A 23,061-nucleotide genomic window follows, 5' to 3' on the forward strand; every position below is an offset into this window, starting at 1 on the left:
CAAGCATTGCAATGCACGAAGTACATCTCTCTTTATCTTTAAATTTATATTATAATGTGCGAAGTTTCACCTTCATACGCCTTTTAATGCTAAATCTCATTTGTGATACGAGGTCATGGAGCTTTTGGCAAAAGCTCTGAGGAGAGATACTATGGAGCTATCATCACAAGCTATGCCATGTGGTAAAATCCACATCACTATCACTTTTTTCCTTCTTACCATCTGCATGGTGAATCAAACAAGGCAATCTAGTTTTGGGCAAAATCTGAATCCTCAGAGTGTCTACTGGCTTCATGTAAAAAAATTTCATTCAATACTTTAATAGATTCGCTCTCATTATCTCTTCGCTTCCCCTCGCCATCGCTAGCACTGTAGTGCAACCAGCACCCAGCGCCCGCGTATCCATCCTCTACCCCCTCCTATCCTATTCCTCACACCTCCACCTCTCCTCGCCCTTTCCTCCCTCCGTCCACCAAGACCTCCTCACTCGCGTACATTCGTGCTGCATTTTCATCAACCCCGACACAGAGAGGTGATTGCTCATGCCATGTGTATCATCTTCACCTCAAAGATGTGCTGAGAGAGAGAGAGAGAGAGAGAGAGAGAGAGCGAAATTGGGGGAAAAAAATGCATGGCCTCCACGTGCCTTGGCTCCCTTCCCTCTCACTCAGCCTTCGACTAAACCTCCAATTCAAAGGGTGTTAATGATGTATTTTTTGAATTTTCTCCAGCTGGTACCCCATAGTGGTTTCTACGAGAGGTTTGCTGAAGCCGGGGCAATTTTTTACCTTGATTATGTAATAACAATTTGAAGAATGCAACAAAGCTAGCTATGCCATGTGGCGAGAATAAAGTGGATCTTAAAATAGGAGAGTTTGTAAAATAAAAAATGCATGGTAAAACGCAGACAGAAACAATGAAAAAAGCAATGGCGCAAGAAGATCAAAGCACTAGGCCGCAGCACATCATGAAAAGGAGATGAAAGCGCACAGAGATATTGAGAGAGAGAGAGAGAGAGAGAGAGAGAGAGAGAGAGAGAGAAAGAGAGAGACAGATAGTTCTATTATCGTCCTCGGAGGTCAAATATGACCTATGGGACCAAATGAACATGTCACGTGGTGTGAGTGGAGGTCATAAGTGACTCTCGATGCTCAAAAATGGCTAAAATGAGCGTCGCAATAGAGAGTCCACATCGTGGTTGGGAGAGGAAGGTATATAGGGAGAGCTCATGGCTGAATATATGGGGAAAAGAGGATCTAATGTGGTCAAAAGCTAAGAACTCAAGTAGTGTGTGGAACTCACTCTCTCGCACTTGACGAGGGCATAAGGTGCAAAGTCGATGACACTCCTCGCCAGTGCCCCAACGTCCTGTCTCGCAACGTAGAGAATGGGAGCTAAGACGAATGGAGGCAATAGTGTGGATCGCACTCAACGGGATGGGCTCAAGGCTGTAGGGATGAGTTCGGTTACCTCGTTTGGAGAAGAAGAGAGATTTGTAGTTTGGGGTAACGTGTGTGGTGTAATGGCTGAAGCGAGAACCTCCGGATTTCTCCTAATCCATGATACATTGGTGTCATAAAATCTAATATCTGACCAACCCAAATGATTTTCTCATATTAAACTGATCATTTAATGTGGGAGAATAAACGGGAACAAGGGTTAAGATATAGATGTTCTTATAGATCTATTTAAGCACGGGGCCAATGGTAAAGGGGCCCATATGAGAAAAGGTCTATCAAAGAGAAAGGTTAACTAATGGAGCAAAAGACCTTAGGGTTGTCTTCATTAAAGCCTCCAAAGGTAAGTGTTAAAAGCTTTAAGACATAGTCTTTAAAATTTTACTCTTTAGTCACTAAAGTCCAAGCAGGAAAGGGGGTAGCTTGCTTAAGCTAGGGCTGTGCTTAAGCAGGGGGGTTGCCTGCTTACCAAGTTCAAATAACTTGCTACTAAAGAGGGGGCGAGCCCTACAAAGGGGGGAGGTAGATAGTAAGTGATCACCTCACCAAGGACCCATACCCTTATGAAAGGAAAGGGGCCACTTGTCAAGTGTAGAGACACACTACTCAAGCAAGTAGGGGTTGTGCTTAAGCAGGGGCTGTGCTTAAGCAAGGGGGGTGCTAGCTTAGCCTCACAAAGGGAAGAAGGACACTTGTCAAGAGGCTACACACCTTGCCCCAAAGGGAGCCCAGCTCTCATTGGCTAGAGGGATACATGGCCCAATCAGCTTCAAAGGAACCCTAGGAAAGGGGTCCGACCTAGCTAGCTCTCTCTCTCTCTCTCTCTCTCTCTCTCTCTCTCTCTCTCTCTCTCTCTCTCTCTCTCTCTCTCTCTCTCTCTCTCTCTCTCTCTCTCTCTCATTTGAGCCTCCCACGAGCTCTCTCTCCTTCATTCTTCCCTTCATACACTCTTGTGAAGCAAGGATTCCACCTCCTTCTCCAAGCTTGAGAAGTCGAGTGCCTACTACCACAAGCTCTTAGCTATAGATGCAAATCCACACAAGAGAATGCTTATGCTTGCTTATCAATCTCTCTAATCTCCATTAACTCTATGCTAAGCTATGCTACAAGAGCTATGAGTGATTATGTGCAAGGGGTTATTTCTTTCTAGTAGAGCTACTTCTACTTCTCTCTTCTTCCTCACTCCCTGCTAGCTCTCCTCACCTTTCATGGTGTTTGAGGTCTTGGGATTGAGGCTGGGCATTTTTCAAGCTCATGCTAATCATGTTTATTGTTGTAGTTATGCTAATGCTTGGTGAGTGAAGCTTACCATCTTCATCTCATCAAGAAGGTCTCAAGGAACACAAACAGTTGTATTGTAAACAAGTCTTCCGTCATGGAAGAATCTATAATACAAATGCCTATTGGAGGGGGGACCGGCTCCAACTAATCCGGTCCTTTATTGGTGTCAATTTCTCTAAACTCTCACTCTCTTTTACAAGTATTGATCATGCCATGTTAATGAAGTAATGTGTTAAGTGTCGCTCTCCCTATCCAAGCACTTTCTTTCTCACTATACATCTACACACTAAAGAATACTCAAGGAAATGCTCAATATGTTATTTACTTTCCGCTCCATTACATTGGTATCAGAGCATTTGGTTTCTCTTTTCTTGCTTAAGAAGAGAGGTCCTTAAGTAGCCTATAAATGGTTGATGTTGTGGAACTGGGATCTATTATCGGTTTTGTTGAGCCCACTATGTGGGGGATGGTGCACACCTCGGGAGCTTTGGACTTAATAATGGAGTCTTGTTAGATTTGCCTACGGCTTTACCATTATTGAGCCATAAGAAGTCTGAAAGGAGGTAACCCTCGGCAATTCTGCTATGTTAGACCTACTCTTCTACTCTCTATAATTAACCACTTCGAGCCGTGGGTGTATATACTTAAGAGCCGATTTTCAAAGGCTAAGAGGAGTGGCAACTAAGGTTTTGAATTGCCAAAGCATACACTAAGTACATACATAAATTTTCACATGGCTGACAATAATCAAGAGAGTAGAATGAACATTGATAGCTTTGATTTTGCACAGGAAGGTGCTAATGATGATGCTCCCATGTTTGTGAATTATCTCGTTACTAGGTTGCAGCAAGCTATGGGCAACCCTGCTTTACAGGCCGAAGTTACTCAACAACTTCGTGCTTATGGAATTTCCCTTCCTCTTCAAGAGGAGAGAGAGCTTAGGAGGCCTCTTGAAGAGACCCCCAAAAGAAGACTCTCTCCCATTCGAGAGGAGGAATCCAAGGAGCAAGAAAGCAACGAAAGTTTAAGTTCCTCTGAAGATGTGGCTCCACGAAGATGGCAGTCTAGACGATCATCCACTCCTCCCAAGAGGAAAAGATCAACACATAGTCCTTCTCCTCAACATTCTGAAAGGCAAGAGAGGAAACAAAGGAAGAAAAGGGCTAGGAAGAGGTCACCCTCTTCTCCTTCTTCTTCACCTTCCTCCTCTTCCGACGAAAGTTATGGCTATTCTCCTAGAGAATACAAGAGGGGAGGACATCGCAAATCATTTCCTGCATGGCGAAGGTCACAAAAACCAAAGAAGTTCAAGGAGGGAGGAAAGAGTATCTCTTTTCTCACCTATGATGGCACCTTTGGTGCTACCGACAAAGTGTTGGCCTTCATTCAGCAATTTGATGCGGCCTTTGGAGATGAGGGCTTCACAGAGTCCTCCAAGCTACGCCATGTAGCTATGCACTTCCAAAAATCAGCTCGTTAATGGTGGGCTAGCCTTCGTGGAAATGGTGAAGCCCCAAAGACATGGAAGACTCTACGCGTTTCCATCATGAAGCAGTTCCTTGCAAGCGATGCAAAGGACAAAGTTCTTACCGAATGGCGCAGCTTGAAGCTCCTCTCCCATGAGTCTATCCACAAATATGTAGACAAGTTTTGGGATTTACATTTCAAGGCTATTGTCTTTCAAAAGATAGACTTTGACGAGCAAAGGCAGCAATTATGTGCGGGATTACCTGAAGAGATGGCCGAATACATCAACTCTCAACGGCTTGGTACTATTAGCGAAGTAATCCATCACACCATGGTTGCTTCACGCATCAATTTCCATCAAGGGGCTAGACGTAATGTCAAGCCCATGGAAAACAAAGACAAAAATGATGCAAAGCGAAAAACCGATGTTCAAAATACTTCCCAAGCCAATTCCAACAACAACAACAACAATCAGTCCAAGGAGAAGGGAGTTTACAAAGGTAAAAACAAACTCTCTCCTGAAGATCTTGAAGCCTTTCGCAAGGACCATAAGTGTTTCAAGTGTGGGGAGCAAGGACATGGCTATCGTTCATGCCCAAGAAGAATGCTCGCAATGAGACTCCTAGGGCTTCTACCATTGAAGCTCCAAAAGAGGATGCTCATTGCAAAGGATCATCGCTTTCCTATGCTTGGGGAAAGGTAAGAGAGCATGATGCCTTCATCTTGTTTGACCCTGGCTCTACTCTCAACTTCATATCAATGGAGCTGGCCACCAAGTTGGGCATTCAAGCTTTTGAGATGGGAGATATAGTAGTGGCTGATGCAGCTTTCAAGGGACAACAAGCCTCCGTTACTCCCTTGATTGGGAAGTTGAGGCTTCATGTCCAAAGTTATGTCGACAAGGAAGACTTCTTCATCTCTCCTCTCTAACATGAGGATGTTATCCTAGGGGCACCATGGTTTGATCGCATGGCTGCCAACATGAAGTTCCCTGAACGGAGAATCTACTTCACCTACAGGGGAAAGAACATGTATATAGATGCTAGTGAGCATGGTCGCACTATTCCACTTGTAAATCCTCTTACTTTTGATAAGTCAATGAAGAGCTCAGTTTTTGCATACATGATTTTTGTCAAAGAGTCTCTAAAAGATACTAATGTTTCATCAAATGTAAATGGTAGGAATCAAGAAGAGTTAGACTTGTCTAATTTTCTAAAAGGATTCCAAGATGTGTTCATCGATGATATCCCTATGGACTTACCTCCAAAACGAGGGGATGATGACCATCGTATTGAGCTCCTTCCTGGAAGCTCACCACCTAAAAAGCCTCCTTATCGAGTCTCATAAGCTCAACAAGAGGAGATCATGAGGCAAGTACAAGAGCTGGTAGACAAAGGGATGGTGAGGCCTAGTTCCTCTCCCTTTTGTTCTCCAGTCCTTTTAGTGCAAAAGAAAAATGGTACATACCGTATGTGTGTGGACTATCAAGCACTAAACCATATCACTATCCAAAATAGATTTCCCGTACCTCGGGTAGAAGATCTATTTGATAAGCTACAAGGCTCTACCTACTTCAGTAGGATTGACCTTAAGAGTGGCTATCATCAAATAAGGATAGTGGATGAAGATATCTTAAAGACCGCGTTTCGCACAACGTTTGGTCTTTATGAATATCTAGTCATGCCTTTTGGCTTGACTAATGCACCAGCTACGTTCAATCGTTTGATGGAGAAAATTTTTAGACCATACCGCAAATTCACTGGAGTGTTCTTTGATGATATCATCATCTACTCCAAGTCTTTGAAGAAACATAAGCAACATCTCCAAGTGATTTTTCGAGCATTGAGGGAGAACAAGCTTTTTCTCAACCAAAAGAAAAGCGAATTCTTCCTTCAAGAGATCCAATACCTAGGTCATATTATCTCTAAAATTGGTATCCAAATGGATCCATCAAAGTTAGAGGTAATAAAAGCATGGCCTAACCCAAGAAATCTACATGAGCTAAGGAGATTTGTTGGTATGTGTGCATACTATAGACGCTTCATAGCAAAATTCTCTCAAGTAGCAGGACCACTACACGACTTAACTAAGAAGAACGTAAAGTTTGTATGGACTGCTAAGGAGCAAAATGCTTTTGAAAATCTCAAAGAGAAGCTTACTTCCCGACCAATCCTCGTGCTTCCGGATCTCTCAAAGCCATTTGAGGTCCAATGTGATGCTTGTGGAGATTGCCTTGGAGCAGTTTTGCTTCAAGAAGGGCATGCCATAGCATATGAGAGTCGAAGGCTCAATACTGATGAACGAGTCTTGGGCATTTATGAGAAAGAGCTTTTAGCAATTCTACATGCCCTAGACACATGGAAGTACTATCTATTGGGGACTCCATTTATCCTACGAACCGACCACCAAAGTCTCAAGTATTTCATGACGCAAACCAAGCTTTCCGACAAACAAATGAGGTGGGCAAATTTCTTTCGTAATTTAATTTCCATATTGCTCACATAGCTGGTAAGCACAATCAAGTGGCCGATGCACTTTCACGATGACCCAAAGTTAATGCGGTATCTATAGCTACTCACAATTATCTATGCTCTATGATAGATGAGTATGCTACTGACCCTGACTTTAGAGACATAATGTCAGCCCTTGCTTTGGGGAAGAAAGAGGAACCATTCACCTTGCTGGATGGTTATCTTCTCCACGGCAATAGGCTATGTGTTACCCATTCCCTTCGTGAGAAAGTTATGTATGAATCCCATGCTCCTCCATATGCGGGGCATAGAGGTATTCAACCTACTCTCCGAGGAGTAGAGACGTACTTCTATTGGCCTACCATGAAAGTGGACATACAAGAGTATGTATCAAAATGTGTAGTATGCCAAAAAACCAAGTATGATAGAGGGAAGCAACCTGGAAGACTTCAGCCATTGCCTATTCCAAATTCACCATGGGAGAGTATATCCATGGATTTCATCTTTGGATTACCTAAGTCTATCCATGGGAATACACGAATATGGACAATACTCGACAGGTTTAGCAAGCAAGCACATTTTATTCCTGTCAAAAAGACTATTAAGGAACATCAAATGGCAACTCTCTTCATATCTCAGATTTTCAAGCACCGTGGATTACCCACATCCATCGTGTCAGATAGAGATCCTAGAATGACCAGTAATTTCTGGAAAGGTCTGTTTGAAAATCTAAGAACAAGACTGAATTTCTCTTTAACCTATCACCCACAAACGGATGGCCAAAGTGAGATAGCCAATCTTACGATACTCGATCTACTCAAGACTTATGTTACCGAAGTAGATCAACGCTCGCAATGGGAAAAGTACTTACCTCATGTAGAGTATGCTTACAACAATACTGTACATACTTCTACGGGAAAAGCACCTTTTGAGATCATTGAGGGAAGACCTAAAAGTCCCTTGCTACTCAAAGTACATGGGAAGACCTTCGTCGCCGATGAGTATAGCCGTGACCTACAAGAATCTTTTCAAAAGATTAGGGAGGCTATATTCATCTCTCAACAAAGGCAAAAAGCTACTGCTGATAAGCACAGAAGAGCCTTAATGTTCAAAGAAAATGATTGGGTCTTACTCAAGTTTCCTAAGGCTCGATTAAGGCAAACGACGGGCAAAAATCCTATGGGCCATCAAAAGTATTATGCTAAACTAGCAAAAAGATACTATGGTCCTTTCCAAATCTTGAAGCCCATCAATGAGATGGTTTATCAACTCAAATTGCCCAACCATTGGCTCATACACAATGCCTTTCATGTAAGCCTACTTAAGCCCTACAAAGGAGAGCCACCAACTGAACCAATTATTGAAGACCCTCCCGAAGTTGAAGACCAAGAAGAGGTGCTACAACCCGAAGCTGTCCTTCGGCATGAAGCCTCCAAAGGTAAGTGTTAAAAGCTTTAAGACATGGTCTTTAAAATTTTACTCTTTAGTCACTAAAGTCCAAGCAGGCAAGGGGGTAGCTTGCTTAAGCTAGGGCTGTGCTTAAGCAGGGGGGCTGCCTGCTTACCAAGTTCAAAGAACTTGCTACTAAAGAGGGGGTGAGCCCTACAAAGGGGGGAGGTAGATAGTAAGTGATCACCTCACCAAGGACCCATACCCTTATGAAAGGAAAGGGGCCACTTGTCAAGTGTAGAGACACACTACTCAAGCAAGTAGGGGCTGTGCTTAAGCAAGGGGGGTTCTAGCTTATCCTCACAAAGGGAAAGAAGGACACTTGTCAAGAGGCTACACACCTTGACCCAAAGGGAGCCCAGATCTCATTGGCTAGAGGGCTACATGGCCCAATCAGCTTCAAAGGAACCCTAGGAAAGGGGTCCGACCTAGCTAGATCTCTCTCTCTCTCTCATTTGAGCCTCCCACGAGCTCTCTCTCCTTCATTCTTCCCTTCACACACTCTTGTGAAGCAAGGATTCCACCTCCTTATCCAAGCTTGAGAATTCGAGTGCCTACTACCACAAGCTCTTGGCTATGGATGCAAATCCACACAAGAGAATGCTTATGCTTGCTTATCAATCTCTCTAATTTCCATCAACTCTATGCTAAGCTATGCTACAAGAGCTATGAGTGATTATGTGCAAGGGGTTATTTCTTTCTAGTAGAGCTACTTCTACTTCTCTCTTCTTCCTCACTCCCTGCTAGCTCTCCTCACCTTTCATGGTGTTTGAGGTCTTGGGATTGAGGCTGGAAAATTTTCAAGCTCACGCTAATCATGTTTATTGTTGTAGTTATGCTAATGCTTGGTGAGTGAAGCTTACCATCTTCATCTCATCAAGAAGGTCTCAAGGAACACAAACCGTTGTATTGTAAACAAGTCTTCCGTCATGGAAGAATCTATAATACAAATGCCTATTGGAGGGGGGACCGGCTCCAACTAATCCGGTTCTCTATTGGTGTCAATTTCTCTAAACTCTCACTCTCTTTTACAAGTATTGATCATGCCATGTTAATGAAGTAATGTGTTAAGTGTCTCTCTCCATATCCAAGCACTTTCTTTCTCACTATACATCTACACACTAAAGAATACTCAAGGAAATGCTCAATATGTTATTTACTTTCCGCTCCAACTCAAGTTAAAAGGCTAATTCCATTACATTGGCGTTGTAAGAAGGCCTCATTAACTTGGGAGTCAATCGATGCATCCTTGACCAAGTGACATGCATCCCATCTTCCAAACCATTTCTTGATGTCAAGCATCCACCCCGAACTTAGTATTTTGCTGTTGCATGTCTTTTGAACCTTTTGACTTGCTTCATATGCGATTCTAGGAAGTTGATGCAAAGGGCTACGTTGTATCTTACGCATGTACTCCACAACCCTTTGCATGCCCAAGACCTCAATGGAAAGCGATTCGGACTCAAGAAGTAAAAGCATGTAGGATGTTTGTGTCTTGACTTGGAGAAAGTTGGTGAGAAAACGCTTTTGGACATTCTCAAACTCTTTCCAAGTAGACTTCCCGATGCTTCCACCCCACACCTCCACTCCATAAAGAAGCACCGGTGTCACCAATGTGTCAAAGAGGTACTTTTTGAGAGCCCAACACTTGATCGCTCCAGCATTGCACATGTTCTCAAATGCATAATAAGCCCTCTTTCCAGCAACCAAGCGACGCATTGCACAATCCTTCCATTTATGATTGGATGGAACCTCAAGGCCAAGGTACTTGAAGTGATCTACCACTTCAAGTTGCTCATTGTTGTATACAATGCATGGATTTTCGTCATTGAGGGTCTTTACAAGCATAAGCTTGGTTTTGGATCCATTCACCATCAGCCCGCTATGTAGGCAAAAGCGTTCCAAGACACTCATAAGCTTTTGTGCATCTTCTAAGGTATGTGCCAAGAGCACTACATCATCGGCATAAAGCAAAAGCATGATCACCGCATTTTCGATCTTAACCTCTTCTATGCCTTCTTGCTGCATAAAATCAAGAACCATGCATTCCAATTCATCAATGAGTAGCCCAAAGAGGGTTGGGAAAAGTGGGCATCCTTGTTTGACACCAATGGTGCTTGCAAAAAATTCTGAAATTCCATCTCCCATACGTAGTCGACAAATCACTTTTTGGTAGATGCGAAAGACTGCATGCATAAATTCTCTCGGCACTTGAAGGCTTTGCATACGTCTCCAAAGATTTCCTCACGGTACCATGTCAAAAGCTTTCTTGAAATCCACAAAGCAACAATATAACTTTTTTCCTTTCAATCGAGACGCTTCCATAAGAACTCGAAGAGTGACAAGGTGATCAATAGTGCTATGATGCTTTCGAAAACCTGCTTGGCCAAGCACACGTTTGCCATTCTTTTCAGCCCATTCACTTATCTTCATCTCCATGATACATCCAAATAACTTTGCCATCAAAGAACCAACCATTATAGTGCGATAGTTGTTCACATCGTTTACATCTCCTCCTTTGTGCAAAGGTTTGATCCAATTTGCACTCCAATCATGAGGCATGCCATACTGAAGTGCAAGGTTAAACGTATCACATATCCAATATCGTGTTTTCTTGCTTGTCCATTTAATCATTTCAGCCTTGACACCTTGAAGGTCCCCTGCCTTGCGAGTAGCAAGTTTCTCAAGCGCGCGACATACATCTTCAATGGTAAATAAGGGAGACATAAACGGAAGGGAGCTACAACACTCCATCTTATTAACATTGGGTTGCTCATAGAGGTTCTTGCAATGCATATACATATCCTCAAGAGTCAAGTCACCAAAGCTCTCAACGCACTTGCCTTTTAGATTTTACCAAAACTTGCCACATGCATGTGCTTTCTCTTGCGCTAAAAGAAGTTGTTTTTTGACTTCCCACCTTCTCCTCTTCTTTTGAACAAGTGCTTTGTATGTGTGTGAACATTCCTTCTTAGACCTTTTGCAAGACATGTGTTTCACCGAAAAGCATTCCTTTGCACAAGAGCAAATTACTTCTTTGAAAACTTTCCACTTGCATTCTAATGTTGGGCTCTCTTGATGCTCTATCATGCTTAACATTTGGTCCACCATATCAGCATATATAAGTGCTCGTTTGAAGTCTAAACGTAGGTACAAATGATTCACATCATGATTGGAGGCTACATGTTCAGGCCGTTTACCACACTTGAGGTCAATACATAACATCTATGATCCGATTCCGGATTCCATTCACCAAGTGTAAAGCTTTGTATGCATTCTAGAGTGGCTTCCGAGAACAACATATAGTCAATCACGCTATCACCATTGTGCTTTCTACATGTAAAATCATTGGTGCCTTGCCATAGAGATACACCATTTGCAATGAGCATTCCGGTACTATTGCACATATGTAGAAGTGACTTTCCATAGAGATCCGGTTCTTTTGCATCATTAGAACTTCGATTATATTACATGTATGAGTCATCCATTCTTCTTGATACATGCGGCATGTCGACTTGTTGTGTGTCGTGTTGTAACATATTTGTGCAAGCATTCATGTCTCCAAAAACAATGACTTCACCTTGATCCTTGTAATGAGCAATGTCTTCCTCTAGTTCAATAAAGGGCTGATCTCTATCCATATTCAAGCGAGCATAAAAGTTGGAGTCATAGTGAGGAATGTAGCAACCAGCCACAAACATGACTTGACCATTTGGTGGGCTGATTTTCAGCCATAAGTAGCGTTTATACTTATCTGACAATGGAAACATCTTTCAAACCCTTTTTGGTCATACATGCTACGCCTCCTTGGCCTCTTGGTTGCTTTGCATTTTTGGCCCACATCAAAGAATGCACATCGTATTTGTCAAATCCAAGAATTCGTTGCGCATCATGCTCCCATGTTTCGACAAGAAGTATCACATCGGAGTCATTGGTAAGCTCATCAATGCCAATTCCCTCATTCCATGGATACCCGTTACAATTCCAAAAGCTAGAGAGAGAGAGAGAGAGAGAGAGAGAGAGAGAGAGAGAGAGAGAGAGCTGCGTTTTGCACTAAAACGCGGGAATAAAGAGTGAGAGGTTATTGGCATTGCCTTGGCTAACATGCTTTGATCGAGGCAGGAAGCTCTGGACTGTTTTCACAAAAAGTGCTTGGCATTGTCTTGGCTAACATGTATGACAAATGTGATGTACTTCATGAAGCACAAAAAGTGCTAGACGAGCTTCCTCTCCAGAATGTCATCTCTAGGAATGCTTTGATTGCGGGATATGCTCAATAGTGGCAGGGCCAGGAAGCTCCAGACCGTTTTTACAAAAAGTGCTTGACGAGCTTCCTCTCTGGAACGTCGTCTCTTGGAATGCTATGATCACGGAATATTGCCCAATAGCGGCAGGGTCAGGAAACTTTGGGCTGTTTTCAACACATGCAAAGAGAAGGAAGGTCTCCAAATGCATTCAACTATGCTTGTATCTTGAAGGCATGTGGCGTTATGCAAGATGCTGATATGCACTTCCTCTCCAGAATGTATCTCTTGGAATGCTTTGATCGCGGGATATGCTCAATAGTGGCAGGGCAGAAAGCTCTAGACTGTTTTCACAAAAAGTGCTTGACGAGCTTCCTCTTTGGAATGTCGTCTCTTGGAATGCTTTGATCGCGGGATATTGCCCAATAGCACGGCAGGGCCAGGAAACTTTGGGCTATTTTCAGCACATACAAAGAGAAGGAAGCTCTCCAAATGCATTCATCTACACTTGTAGCTTGAAGGCATGTGGCGTTATGCAAGATGTTGATATGGGCAAAAGAATTGACATTGTCGAAAAAAACAGTGTACTTGGCACTGCCTTGGCATGTATGCAGAAAGCACAAAAAGTGCTTGAGGAGCTTATTGTTCGGAGTGGCATCTCTTGGAATGCACTGATTGTAGGATACACACAATAGGAGCACGGCTAGAAAGCTTTAGGCTGTTTTCAGCGGTTGCAAAGTGAGGGCTTCTGTCCATATGCAATCACCTATGCATGCATCTTAAAGGCATGTGGCTCTACCCAAGATGCTGATATGGGCTTAAATATTTGCTCTGATATTGTTAACCAAGGGTTGTTGCAAAAATTGTTGTGCTTGGCAATGCCTTGCTCCACACACATCCGTTTTCTCTTGAAACCTTGCCAAGCAAGCAACAATAAAGGCTACACAAGAAATAATAAACAGTAACAAGATGAATCTTCCTTTTGTGAGCTCACTTAAAGACTGTGCTAAGGAGAAGGTTTTATACCAAGGCAGTAGCAGCTATGCTGATATTTGCGATAGTAGGTTACTTGAAAAGAATGCATACTTGGGAAAATTGTTGGTCAGTATGTATGTCAAGTGCGGTGCACCGCACAAAAAATCTTTGACGAGGTTAGTGTGCGAGATGTCATCTTGTGGAATGCACTGATTGCAGGATATGCCCAGCCGAGACAGGGCTAGGAAGTTGTGGGCTGTTTTCACCTGATGCATAGTGAGGGCCTGTCTCCAGACGCAATCACCTACACGTGCATTTGAAAGGCATCCGTATTCTGGCTCTACGCAAGATTCTGATATGCACACAAAAATTCACGATGATATTGTTAGTCTGAGGCTACTGAAAAGAGATGTCGCGCTCAGCACTACCTTGGTCAATGTGTATGCCAAATGTGGTGCACTTGAGAAAGCATAAATAGTGCTTGAGGAGCTTTTTGTTTGAAACAGCGTCTCTTGGAATGCACTGCTGTTTCAAAAAACTTTCGTGATTTGCTATGCCTTGCTTGATATGTACGCCAAATGTGGAACACTTCAAAAAGCACAAAAAGTGCTTGAGGAGCTTTTTATCCGGAATATTTTCTCTTGGAGTGCATTGATTGAGGGATGCATGTAACAAGAGCATGCCAAAAAGCTCAAGGCTATATTCAATGGATGCAAAGCAAGAGCTTCTCCCTAGATGCAATCACATACGCATGCATCTTGACCTTCTGTATCAAGGCACTAGGATTCATGCTGATATTCGCGATAGTGGGTAACTTGAAAAGAATGCATACTTGGAAAAATGTTGGTCAGTATGTATGTCAAGTGTGCGCAACAAGTCTTTGATGAGCTTACTGTATGGGGTGTAGTCTTGTGCAACGCACTGATTGTAGGATATGCTCAGCAGAGATGCAATCACCTATGCATGGAGGCATGTTGCTCTACCCAAGATGTTGATATGGGCTTAAATATTTGCTCTGATATTGTTAGCAAAGGGTCCTTGCAAAAATTGTTGTGCTTGGCAATGCCTTGTTGGAATTAGGGTTTCAGAGAAACACACACGGCTTGGAGAAGACGAAGGAAGCTCAAGGCACACAATAGAGAGTGTGTTACTTAGTGTGCAATGGAAAGATAGATAGCCCTAGGGTGATGGGCGTATATACTATGCACGGGGGGAAAAACCTCCTAAAGAGGGAAAAAATGCCCCGGCGGTCCTAGTGTGTTCACACACATCACTATCACATGTATATGGTAACAAATCCCCCCTGGAGTGATGCGGTGAACGAGAGCTGGCACATGAGTAAACAGGATCAGTCCACAAAGGCGAGTAAGCCCAAAGCTTTGCGGAAAGCTTCAGGCTTCTCACGAGACAATGCCTTTGTGAAAAGATCCGCAAGGTTGTCCTATGTTGGCACATAAGCCAAGCTGATCTCTCCTGCTGAGAGCCTCTCCCTGACATAGTGGTAATGCACCTCAATGTGCTTTGTGCGAGCATGAAAAACTGGGTTCCTCGCAACTGCCAATGCGCTCTGACTGTCAGTGTAGATAGTGTTGGCAGTGTCCTGTCCAACACCCAAATCAGCCATAAGGCGTCTGAGCCATACACACTCAACCGTAGCTGTGAAGACTGCCCTATACTCAGCCTCACAACTCGAAGTGGCCACAGTAGGTTGCTTCTTGCTCAACCATGATATACATGAACTTCCAAGCATGAAACAAAAACCTGATGTGGACACTCGTGTGTCAAAACAACCAGCCCAATCTGAGTCCGCCAATCTGAGTCCGAAAAAGCATGTAAGTCTGGCGGCAATGATCCCCCCTTGGGATAAAACAAGCCAAGATGTAAAGTGCCACTAAGGTAGCGGAAAATCCTCTTGACAACCTGCCAATGCTTAGACCCTGGGCTATGCATAAATCTGCTGACCTGTGAGACTGCAAACTGAATATCTGGCCTCGTGTTGCATACATAAATGAGGCAGCCAACAACAATTTGGTAAAGAGTGACATCAGCAGGATCACCAGCATCATGTAGACTCAACTTCAAACCTGTTCCCATGGGAGTGGCAATAGGTTTGCAATCCTCAAGTCCAAACTTACATAGCAATGTCTCTATGTAACTTTTCTGACACAAGGCAATACCACCATCACATTGCTTAAACTCTATACCCCAATAATGATGCAACAACCCCAAATCTTTCATCTTGAAAGTAGCATTCATATCAGCCTTAAATTCAACAATATGTCTCTCATTTGGTCCAGTGATCAGTAAATCATCAACATAAAGAACCACAATGAGAAGTACATCACCCTCACGCTTTACATACAATGTGCTTTCTGTTGGACTATTACGAAAGCCTGGTTTGACCAAATGAGTGTCAGCTTTCTCATACCAAGCATGAGGAGATTGCTTCAACCCATACAAAGCCTTGTTACATTTGCACACTTTGTCCTCTTGTCCTCTTATGACACAACCGCGAGGCTGCGTTACATAAACTTCCTCAAATATGTCACCATTCAAGAAAGCAGTAACAATGTCTGATTGATGTACATCCCAACCAAAATGAGCCGCCAATGCACATAGAAAACGCACAGTAGTCATACGACAAGTGGGAGCAAAAGTCTCTTCATAATCTATGCCTTTTTGTTGTGCATAACCCTTTGCAACAAGTCGAGCCTTATGGCGATCGATCTCACCATCCGGCTTGCGTTTCAACTTGTAAACCCACTTCGTACCAATGGCCTTTTTGCCAGGAGGCAAATCACATAAAGTCCATGTGTCATTTTCTATAAGTGCATCATATTCTAATTGCATGGCAGCCATCCAATTTTCTGAATTCTGTGCTTCATCAAAAGATAGAGGCTCCTCAACATCATGTAAACTAGACACAGCCAAAGCATAACAATCTGATGCATAAGATGCATGGCGAGAGCCTGAACAAGTACGACTAGACAAAGGTGCATCCAATTTACTGTCACGCAAAGTGTGCACCAGCCATTTTGGCATACCTCTAGCCTGCTCATTTTCAGCCCTTTCCTCATCATGTACATCTGCATCAGTAATAGGCTGATCTAAAACATTTTCAGAAACTTCCATAGGCTGTACATTTGCCTCATTGGAACTTACATTCGTATTTCCACCACTGAAAAGACGCAAAAAAGTGTCATAAATGTCCTGTGAGCTTATATTACTGTCTCTAGTACATGACAGCAAGGGTTGAACAGAATCTTCCACAAACACTACATCCCGAGAAACCAGAATACGTTTTGCGGATGATACAACCTATAACCTTTGCTTTCAGCACTATAACCAACAAAAATACATTTGATAGCCTTATCATCCAATTTTCTACGCTGCACTTGTGGCACCAAAGCATATGCCAAACAGCCAAAAACACACATGTGCTCAATAGAAGGCTTTTTATCATGCCATGCTTCATATGGAGTAATAGACTACAAAGCTTTCGTAGGACACCTGTTAAGTACATAAGTGGCACACATAATGGCCTCAAGCCAAAAAGAATGCGGCAAAGCTTGATTTTTGACCATACATTGTGCCATTTTCGTCAGTGACCTGTTTTTCCTCTCAGCAACCCCATTTTGCTGAGGTGTATAAGGCACTGTACATTGGTGTTTTATCCCACGACTAGCCAGAAATGCATTAAATTCATGAGACATATACTCCCCCCCTCGATCGGAACGGAGGGTGCCCATAGTACATTTCGAGACATTTTCAGCCATAGCCAGAAATTGTTTGAAGCACATAAAAACTTCGCACTTCGCTTTAAGCGAAAATACCCATGCATGCCTGGAGTAATCATCAATGAAAGTCACGAAGTACAGGTAATTGCCCAAGGACGGAGTTTGCATGGGCCCACAAACATCACTATGCACAAGCTGCAACCTGCATGTGGCCCGAATTGAACCATCCTTTGGAAACTTAGAACGCTGCATCTTACCCAAAATACAGCCTTCACAAACATGTTTGACAGGTGCTTCAAGAGGTGGCAAAGAAGCAACCATATCAGATTTCTACAAACGCAGCAAACTGGCAAAATTCAGATGACCAAAACGTGCATGCCAAAGTTTTGCATTTGAAATAGCCCTTGAATCGGCAACAGCATTTGCAAAATTCTGTCCACACTTATCATACAAAGTGAGCTTATACAGCCCACGGCACAAAAGGCCAGATGCAACAATTTCATCACCAAAACTGAGATCATGAACTATACATCTGTCATCCACAAATTTGACTACAAGTCCAAGTCTAGCAAGTGTGGATACAGACAAGAGATTCTTCTTGATCCGAGGTACATAAAGTGCATCAACAAGTGTGAAGGAACTGCCATTAGCAGCAGTGAGCACAATCTTTCCAACTCCCTGAATGGGATAAGAGGCGTTGTTGGCACAAGTGACTGAATTCCCATGAGGGACAAACTCGAGAGAGGTAAACAATTCACGATGTGAGGTAATGTGCTTTGTAGCACCACTATCGAAATACCACACATGTGAATCTGCAGCAACTGACAAGCATGCATCATGGACAGCAGGATTGTAAGTGCACTCTGCGCTAAAAGCCCATTCTACATCAACATCAGTATTACAGTCTCCTTTCACAGAAGACTCAACAATGGCTGCATTTGTAGTGGAACTAGCATTTGCAGTGGAACCACCCTCTTTCTTCTTAGCCTCTTTGGCCTTCAACTTAGGACACGACTTGATCAAGTGATCATTGGCTTTACAATAATGGCAACGCATCTTCTTTTTGCCCTTATCACTAGAATTTCCAGACGAAGTACTGCCAGCAGAAGCATTAGGAACAGAATTTTTTCCACTCGCAGCAGAACCATAAGAAGTGGCTGCATTACTGTTACCACCCTTTCTTTGAGAAGCAATAAAAGCCTGTTCAACTGCACGCTGCCTAGTCCTGTTTTTTCTAGAAAGTGACTCTTGCAACAGCAATGTGCATAATGCATCAAACTTGACAACTTCAGGATTTCCTTGGGTCATCAGTCTCCAAGTACTAGCAAAAGTCTGGTAGGAATTTGGTAAGGCATCAAGAACAGTCGGCACAAGGGAACTGTCTGAAATGACTTCACCTGCAGAAATAAGCTGCTCATTGATATCCTTGACACTAGCAAGGAAGGTGTCCATATCATCCTCCTCATGCATAATCTTCTACTCCAGCTCTTTACGCAGCAAAGCAATTTTAGCCTCATTGCGGCTTGCATAAAGACCTGCTAGAATATCCCAAGCCTGTTTTGCAGATTTTGCTGAACGGATGTGAGGAACAATGGTGCGCTTCACAGACAACGCAATCAATGCATGAGCCTGCGCATCCTTAACATCCCAACGAGCTTGTTCTGCCATAGGCAAAACAACTCTAACAGCTGCAATCCTTGCAGCAAGACCTGCAACATCCTCAACATCGCCTACATCCTCAGAACCAGGACGTACATCAATGCCCTGCACAATGTTCCAGACACCCTTTGACACAAGAACATGTTGCACATATAAGCCCACATAGGGTAGTTGTCCCCATCCAACCTGTCCTCAGCAGCAAACATCTTGAACACATCTGTGTTGTTGTTGTCAGCCATGGTAAATGCTGCACCAGATGTGAAAACTGCCCGAAAATAGGAGAAATGGAGCGGGAACAACCTGTGCTATATAGCACAAACCATAGAAGACTATAAGGCACCTGTTATGCAGAAAACAGCACTGACAGAAATTCTGCACAAATGACGAAATAGCTTGTGCAGTACTGCCTGTAGTGGAAATGGAGGCCGAAATGAGCCCAAATCAAAATTCCGAGAAGACCAAGCTCCTCCAGCTCTCCCAAAATACTTGTCGACCTGCGAACGCTCGCCAAAGCTCACTGAAATCGAAAGATAGATAGCCCTAGAGTGATGGGCGTATATACTATGCACGGGGGAAAAAACCTCCTAAAGAGGGAAAAAATGCCCCGGCGGTCCTAGTGTGTTCACACACATCACTACCACATGTATATGGTAACATGCCTTGCTCCACACACATCCATTTTATCTCGCAACACCCCCAAGCAAGCAGCAATAAAGGCTAGACAAGCAAAATTGGAGAGCAAGAGAACGAGTCTTTCTTTTATTAGCTCACTTAAAGACTGTGCTAAGGAGAAGGTTTTGTACCAAGGCAATAGCATTCGTGTTGATATTTGAGATAGTGGGTTACTTGAAAAAAATGCATACTTGGGGAAAATGTTGGTCAGTAAGTATGTCACGTGCGGTGTACCTATCAAGTCTTTGACAAGGTTACCGTGCAAGATTTCATCTTGTGGAATGCACTGATTGCAGGATAAGCCTAGATAGGGCTAGGAAGTTGTGGACTGTTTTCAGCTGGTGGGTAGCAAGGGCCTATCTCCAGATGTAATCACCTACGCGTGCATCTTAAAGGCATGCGCATTGTGGCTCTACGCAAGATGCTGATATAGACACCAAAATTCACAATTATATTGTTAGTCTAAGGCTGCTGAAAAGAGATCTGCTAATCTGTTTTCAGCAGATGCGAAGCGAGGGCCTCTCTCTAGATGCAATCACCTACGTATGAATTAATGTGGCTCTACACAAGATACTAAAGCAAGGCGAGGGCCTCTGTCCATATGCAATCACCTACGCATGGATCTTGAAGGCATGCGACTCTACGCAAGATGTTGATATGGGCTTAAAAATCTACTCTGATATTATTACTGAGGGGTTGTTGCAAAAGATTGTTGTGCTTGGCAATGCCTTGGTCGATATGTATGCCAAATGTGGTGCATTTTGTAAAGCACACAAAGCTCTTGAGGACCTTATGTCCAAAATGTCATGCATTGATTGCGGGATATGCACAACAGAAGCAGGGCCAGAGAGCTCCAGGTTGATTCCAACGACCGATGCAAAGCGAGGACTTATCTCCAGGTGCAATCATATACGCGTGCATCTAGAAGGCACGTGGCTCTATGCAAGATACTGCAATGGGCATAAAAATTCTTGCTCATATTGTTATCAAGGGCTGTTGAAAAAGGGTATCGTGCAAAATGCCTTGGTTGACGTGTTTGCTAAATGTGGTGCTCTTAAGAGAGCACAAAAAGTGCTCAAGGAGCTTTTTGTCCAGAGTTTGGACACTTCGAATGCGCTGATTGAAGGATTTGCCACACAGGGTAGGGCCAAAAAACTCCAGTATGTTTTCAGCAGATACGAAGCGAGGGCCTCTCTCCAGATGCAATCAGCTACGTATGCATCTTGAAAGCATGTGGCTCTACTCAAAATGCTGATGTGGGCACAAAAATTCACAATTGTATTGTTAGTTAAAGGCTATTGAAAAACGATGTCATACTTTGCACTGCCTTGGTCGATATGTATGCCAATCATTGATTGCAAGATATGCACCACAAGAGTAGGGCCAAAAAGCTCTAGGCTATTTTCAGTGGATGCAAAGTGAGGGCCTTTGTCCAGATGAAATCACCTACGCGTGCATCTTGAAGGCATGCGGCTCATGCACAATGCCGGTATGGACTTCAAAATTCACTCTGATATGGTTAGTCTCGGGTTGTTGCAAAAAACTGTCGTGCTTCGCAATGCCTTGGTCGATATGTACACCAAATCTGATGTACTTTAGGGAGCACAGAAAGTACTTGAGGACATTTATGTATGGAATGTCGTCTCTTGGAGTGCATTGATTATGGGATATGTGCAACATGAGCAGGACCAAAAATCTCTAGGTTGGTTTTAGCGGATGCAAAGTGATGGCCTCTCTTCTGATGCACTCACATACGCGTGCATCTTGAAGGCATGTGGCTCTACACAAGATGCTGATATGTCCATAAAAATTCACACTGATATTGTTATTCGGGAAATGTTGAAAAAGTTGTCATTCTTGGGAATGCCTAGGTTGACATGTTTGCTAAATGTGGTGCACTTTAAAAATTCATTTCTGATATTGTTAGTCCGATGGTTGTTGCAAAAAATGTCATGCTTGGCATGCCTTGGTCGATATGTATGCCAAATGTGGTGCACTTCATAAAGCACAAAAAGTGCTTGAGGAGCTTCCTGTCCGGAACATCATCTCTTGGAGTGTATCGTTTGTGGGATATGCACAAGAGGAGCAGGGCATAAATCTTTAGGTTATTTTTAGTCGATGCAAATCGAGGGCCTCTCTCATGATGCAATCACGTACGCGTGCATCTTGAAAGCATGTGGTGCAGTTTAGAGAGAACCAAAACTTCTCGAAAAGCTTCCCATCCGGAGCTAGAATGCACCGATTGTAAGATTTGGCCCATAGGGGCAGTTTCCGGTAGACGCGAAACGATGGCCTCTCTCCTGAATGCAGGATTTGCTCCACAAGGGCAACTAGATGGGTCGTCCCAAAGACTGCGAGTTTGTGTATGTGTATGTGTGTGAGCTTACAAACGGACCATCCGGAAGATTCAACCTACCCTAAGACCACGGACATCAAAAGTAATGTAGGTTATGGTATGCATGATAGAAAAAGTGAATGTGAGAGTCAACATATTGGCAAAAGTCGAGCAACACATAATGGTGGGAAGGTGATGCAACAATGCAAGAGAGGGCTGACAGTCGATCCATCCAACATTGTGCTTCATGCAGACGACAAATAGCAAAGGTACACTCATATTTTGTGTTTTGATTTCCGCTATGTGATGTCAAAGTTCTTAGATTACATCGTGTATACAATAAAGCAATGAATTTATATCATTTTTATTGAAAAGATTTTAGATGAAGGTGACAAGGACTTGTTATGCCCAACAAAGGGACACATGGACAATACAACAAGACATGGCAATGTGTAATGATACATGTCTTTATTAAACATCGCTTGTACAATTATGATATTCTACAATAAAAAGTCCCTCCAACACCGAAGGAGAAGCTTAAGTCCCCCTGCAACACTGGAGGGGATACAAGTGGCGGGGGAAGGACACATTCCTTACGGTATCTTTATAATTGTGAAGAACTGTGCCAATTCCACACCATACGTACGTATGGTTTTTTTTTTAGGGCACAAACATTGCAAATGCACAAAATGCATCTTGCTCCGTTTTTATTATAATGTGAGAATGTTTACATCCATACCTTTTTTAATGCAAAATCTCATTTGTGATGCAAAATCATAGAGCTTTTGGCAAAATTTTTGAGGAAAGATGTTGTGGAACCTTCATCAAAAGCTATGTCATGAGATAAAATCCACACTTCTATCACTCTTTTACTTCTTACCATATTCATAGTGAAGCAATCAAGGCGAATATAGTGAAGCAATCAAGGCAAACTAGTTACTTACTTCGGTCGGAATGCTCCTCTGCTTGCGCTCATTTTAAGTCCCTCTGTAGGGAGTCGCCGATACATGGCGTCCCTCTCCAGTCTACTGCCCCCCATTGGCATCCCGCTTCTCGTCGCCTTCTTTGTAAGTCTCTCCTCTTTCAACTACTGCTGAGCTTCTGCAAAGTCGTCCCCGCAGCTCCGTTTCACGGTTTCTCACGATTGCCTTCAGGTTCTCTTCGTTTCTCTCTGGATCTTAAGCTACATCCTCGAATGGCTGCGCGAGCTCGAAGACAGCGCTCAGTGAGAGAGAGAGAGAGAGAGAGAGAGAGAGAGAGAGAGAGAGAGAGAGAGCGCACACACGCATACCTGAATACAACAATGTTGGAATT

The 23,061-nt window shown here is 43.2% G+C and overlaps 1 protein-coding gene across 1 annotated transcript in view; it reads left to right on the top strand.

Annotated features, from left to right (window-relative positions):
- Positions 1-22,659: 22,659 nt before the first annotated feature.
- Positions 22,660-23,061, top strand: part of LOC147429733 (Nucleotide-diphospho-sugar transferases superfamily protein) — a 55,597-nt gene continuing 55,195 nt past the window's right edge. The window contains exons 1-2 of the mRNA XM_086495974.1: positions 22,660-22,814; positions 22,902-22,972. Coding sequence (XP_086352100.1) covers positions 22,755-22,814; positions 22,902-22,972 — 131 coding nt within the window. The 5' untranslated portion in view covers positions 22,660-22,754. The remainder of the gene's footprint in view (positions 22,815-22,901; positions 22,973-23,061) is intronic.

This window comes from Adiantum capillus-veneris, chromosome 22, assembly GCF_014529385.1.
Source record: "Adiantum capillus-veneris isolate H3 chromosome 22, ASM1452938v2, whole genome shotgun sequence".
Lineage (NCBI taxonomy): Eukaryota > Viridiplantae > Streptophyta > Polypodiopsida > Polypodiales > Pteridaceae > Adiantum > Adiantum capillus-veneris.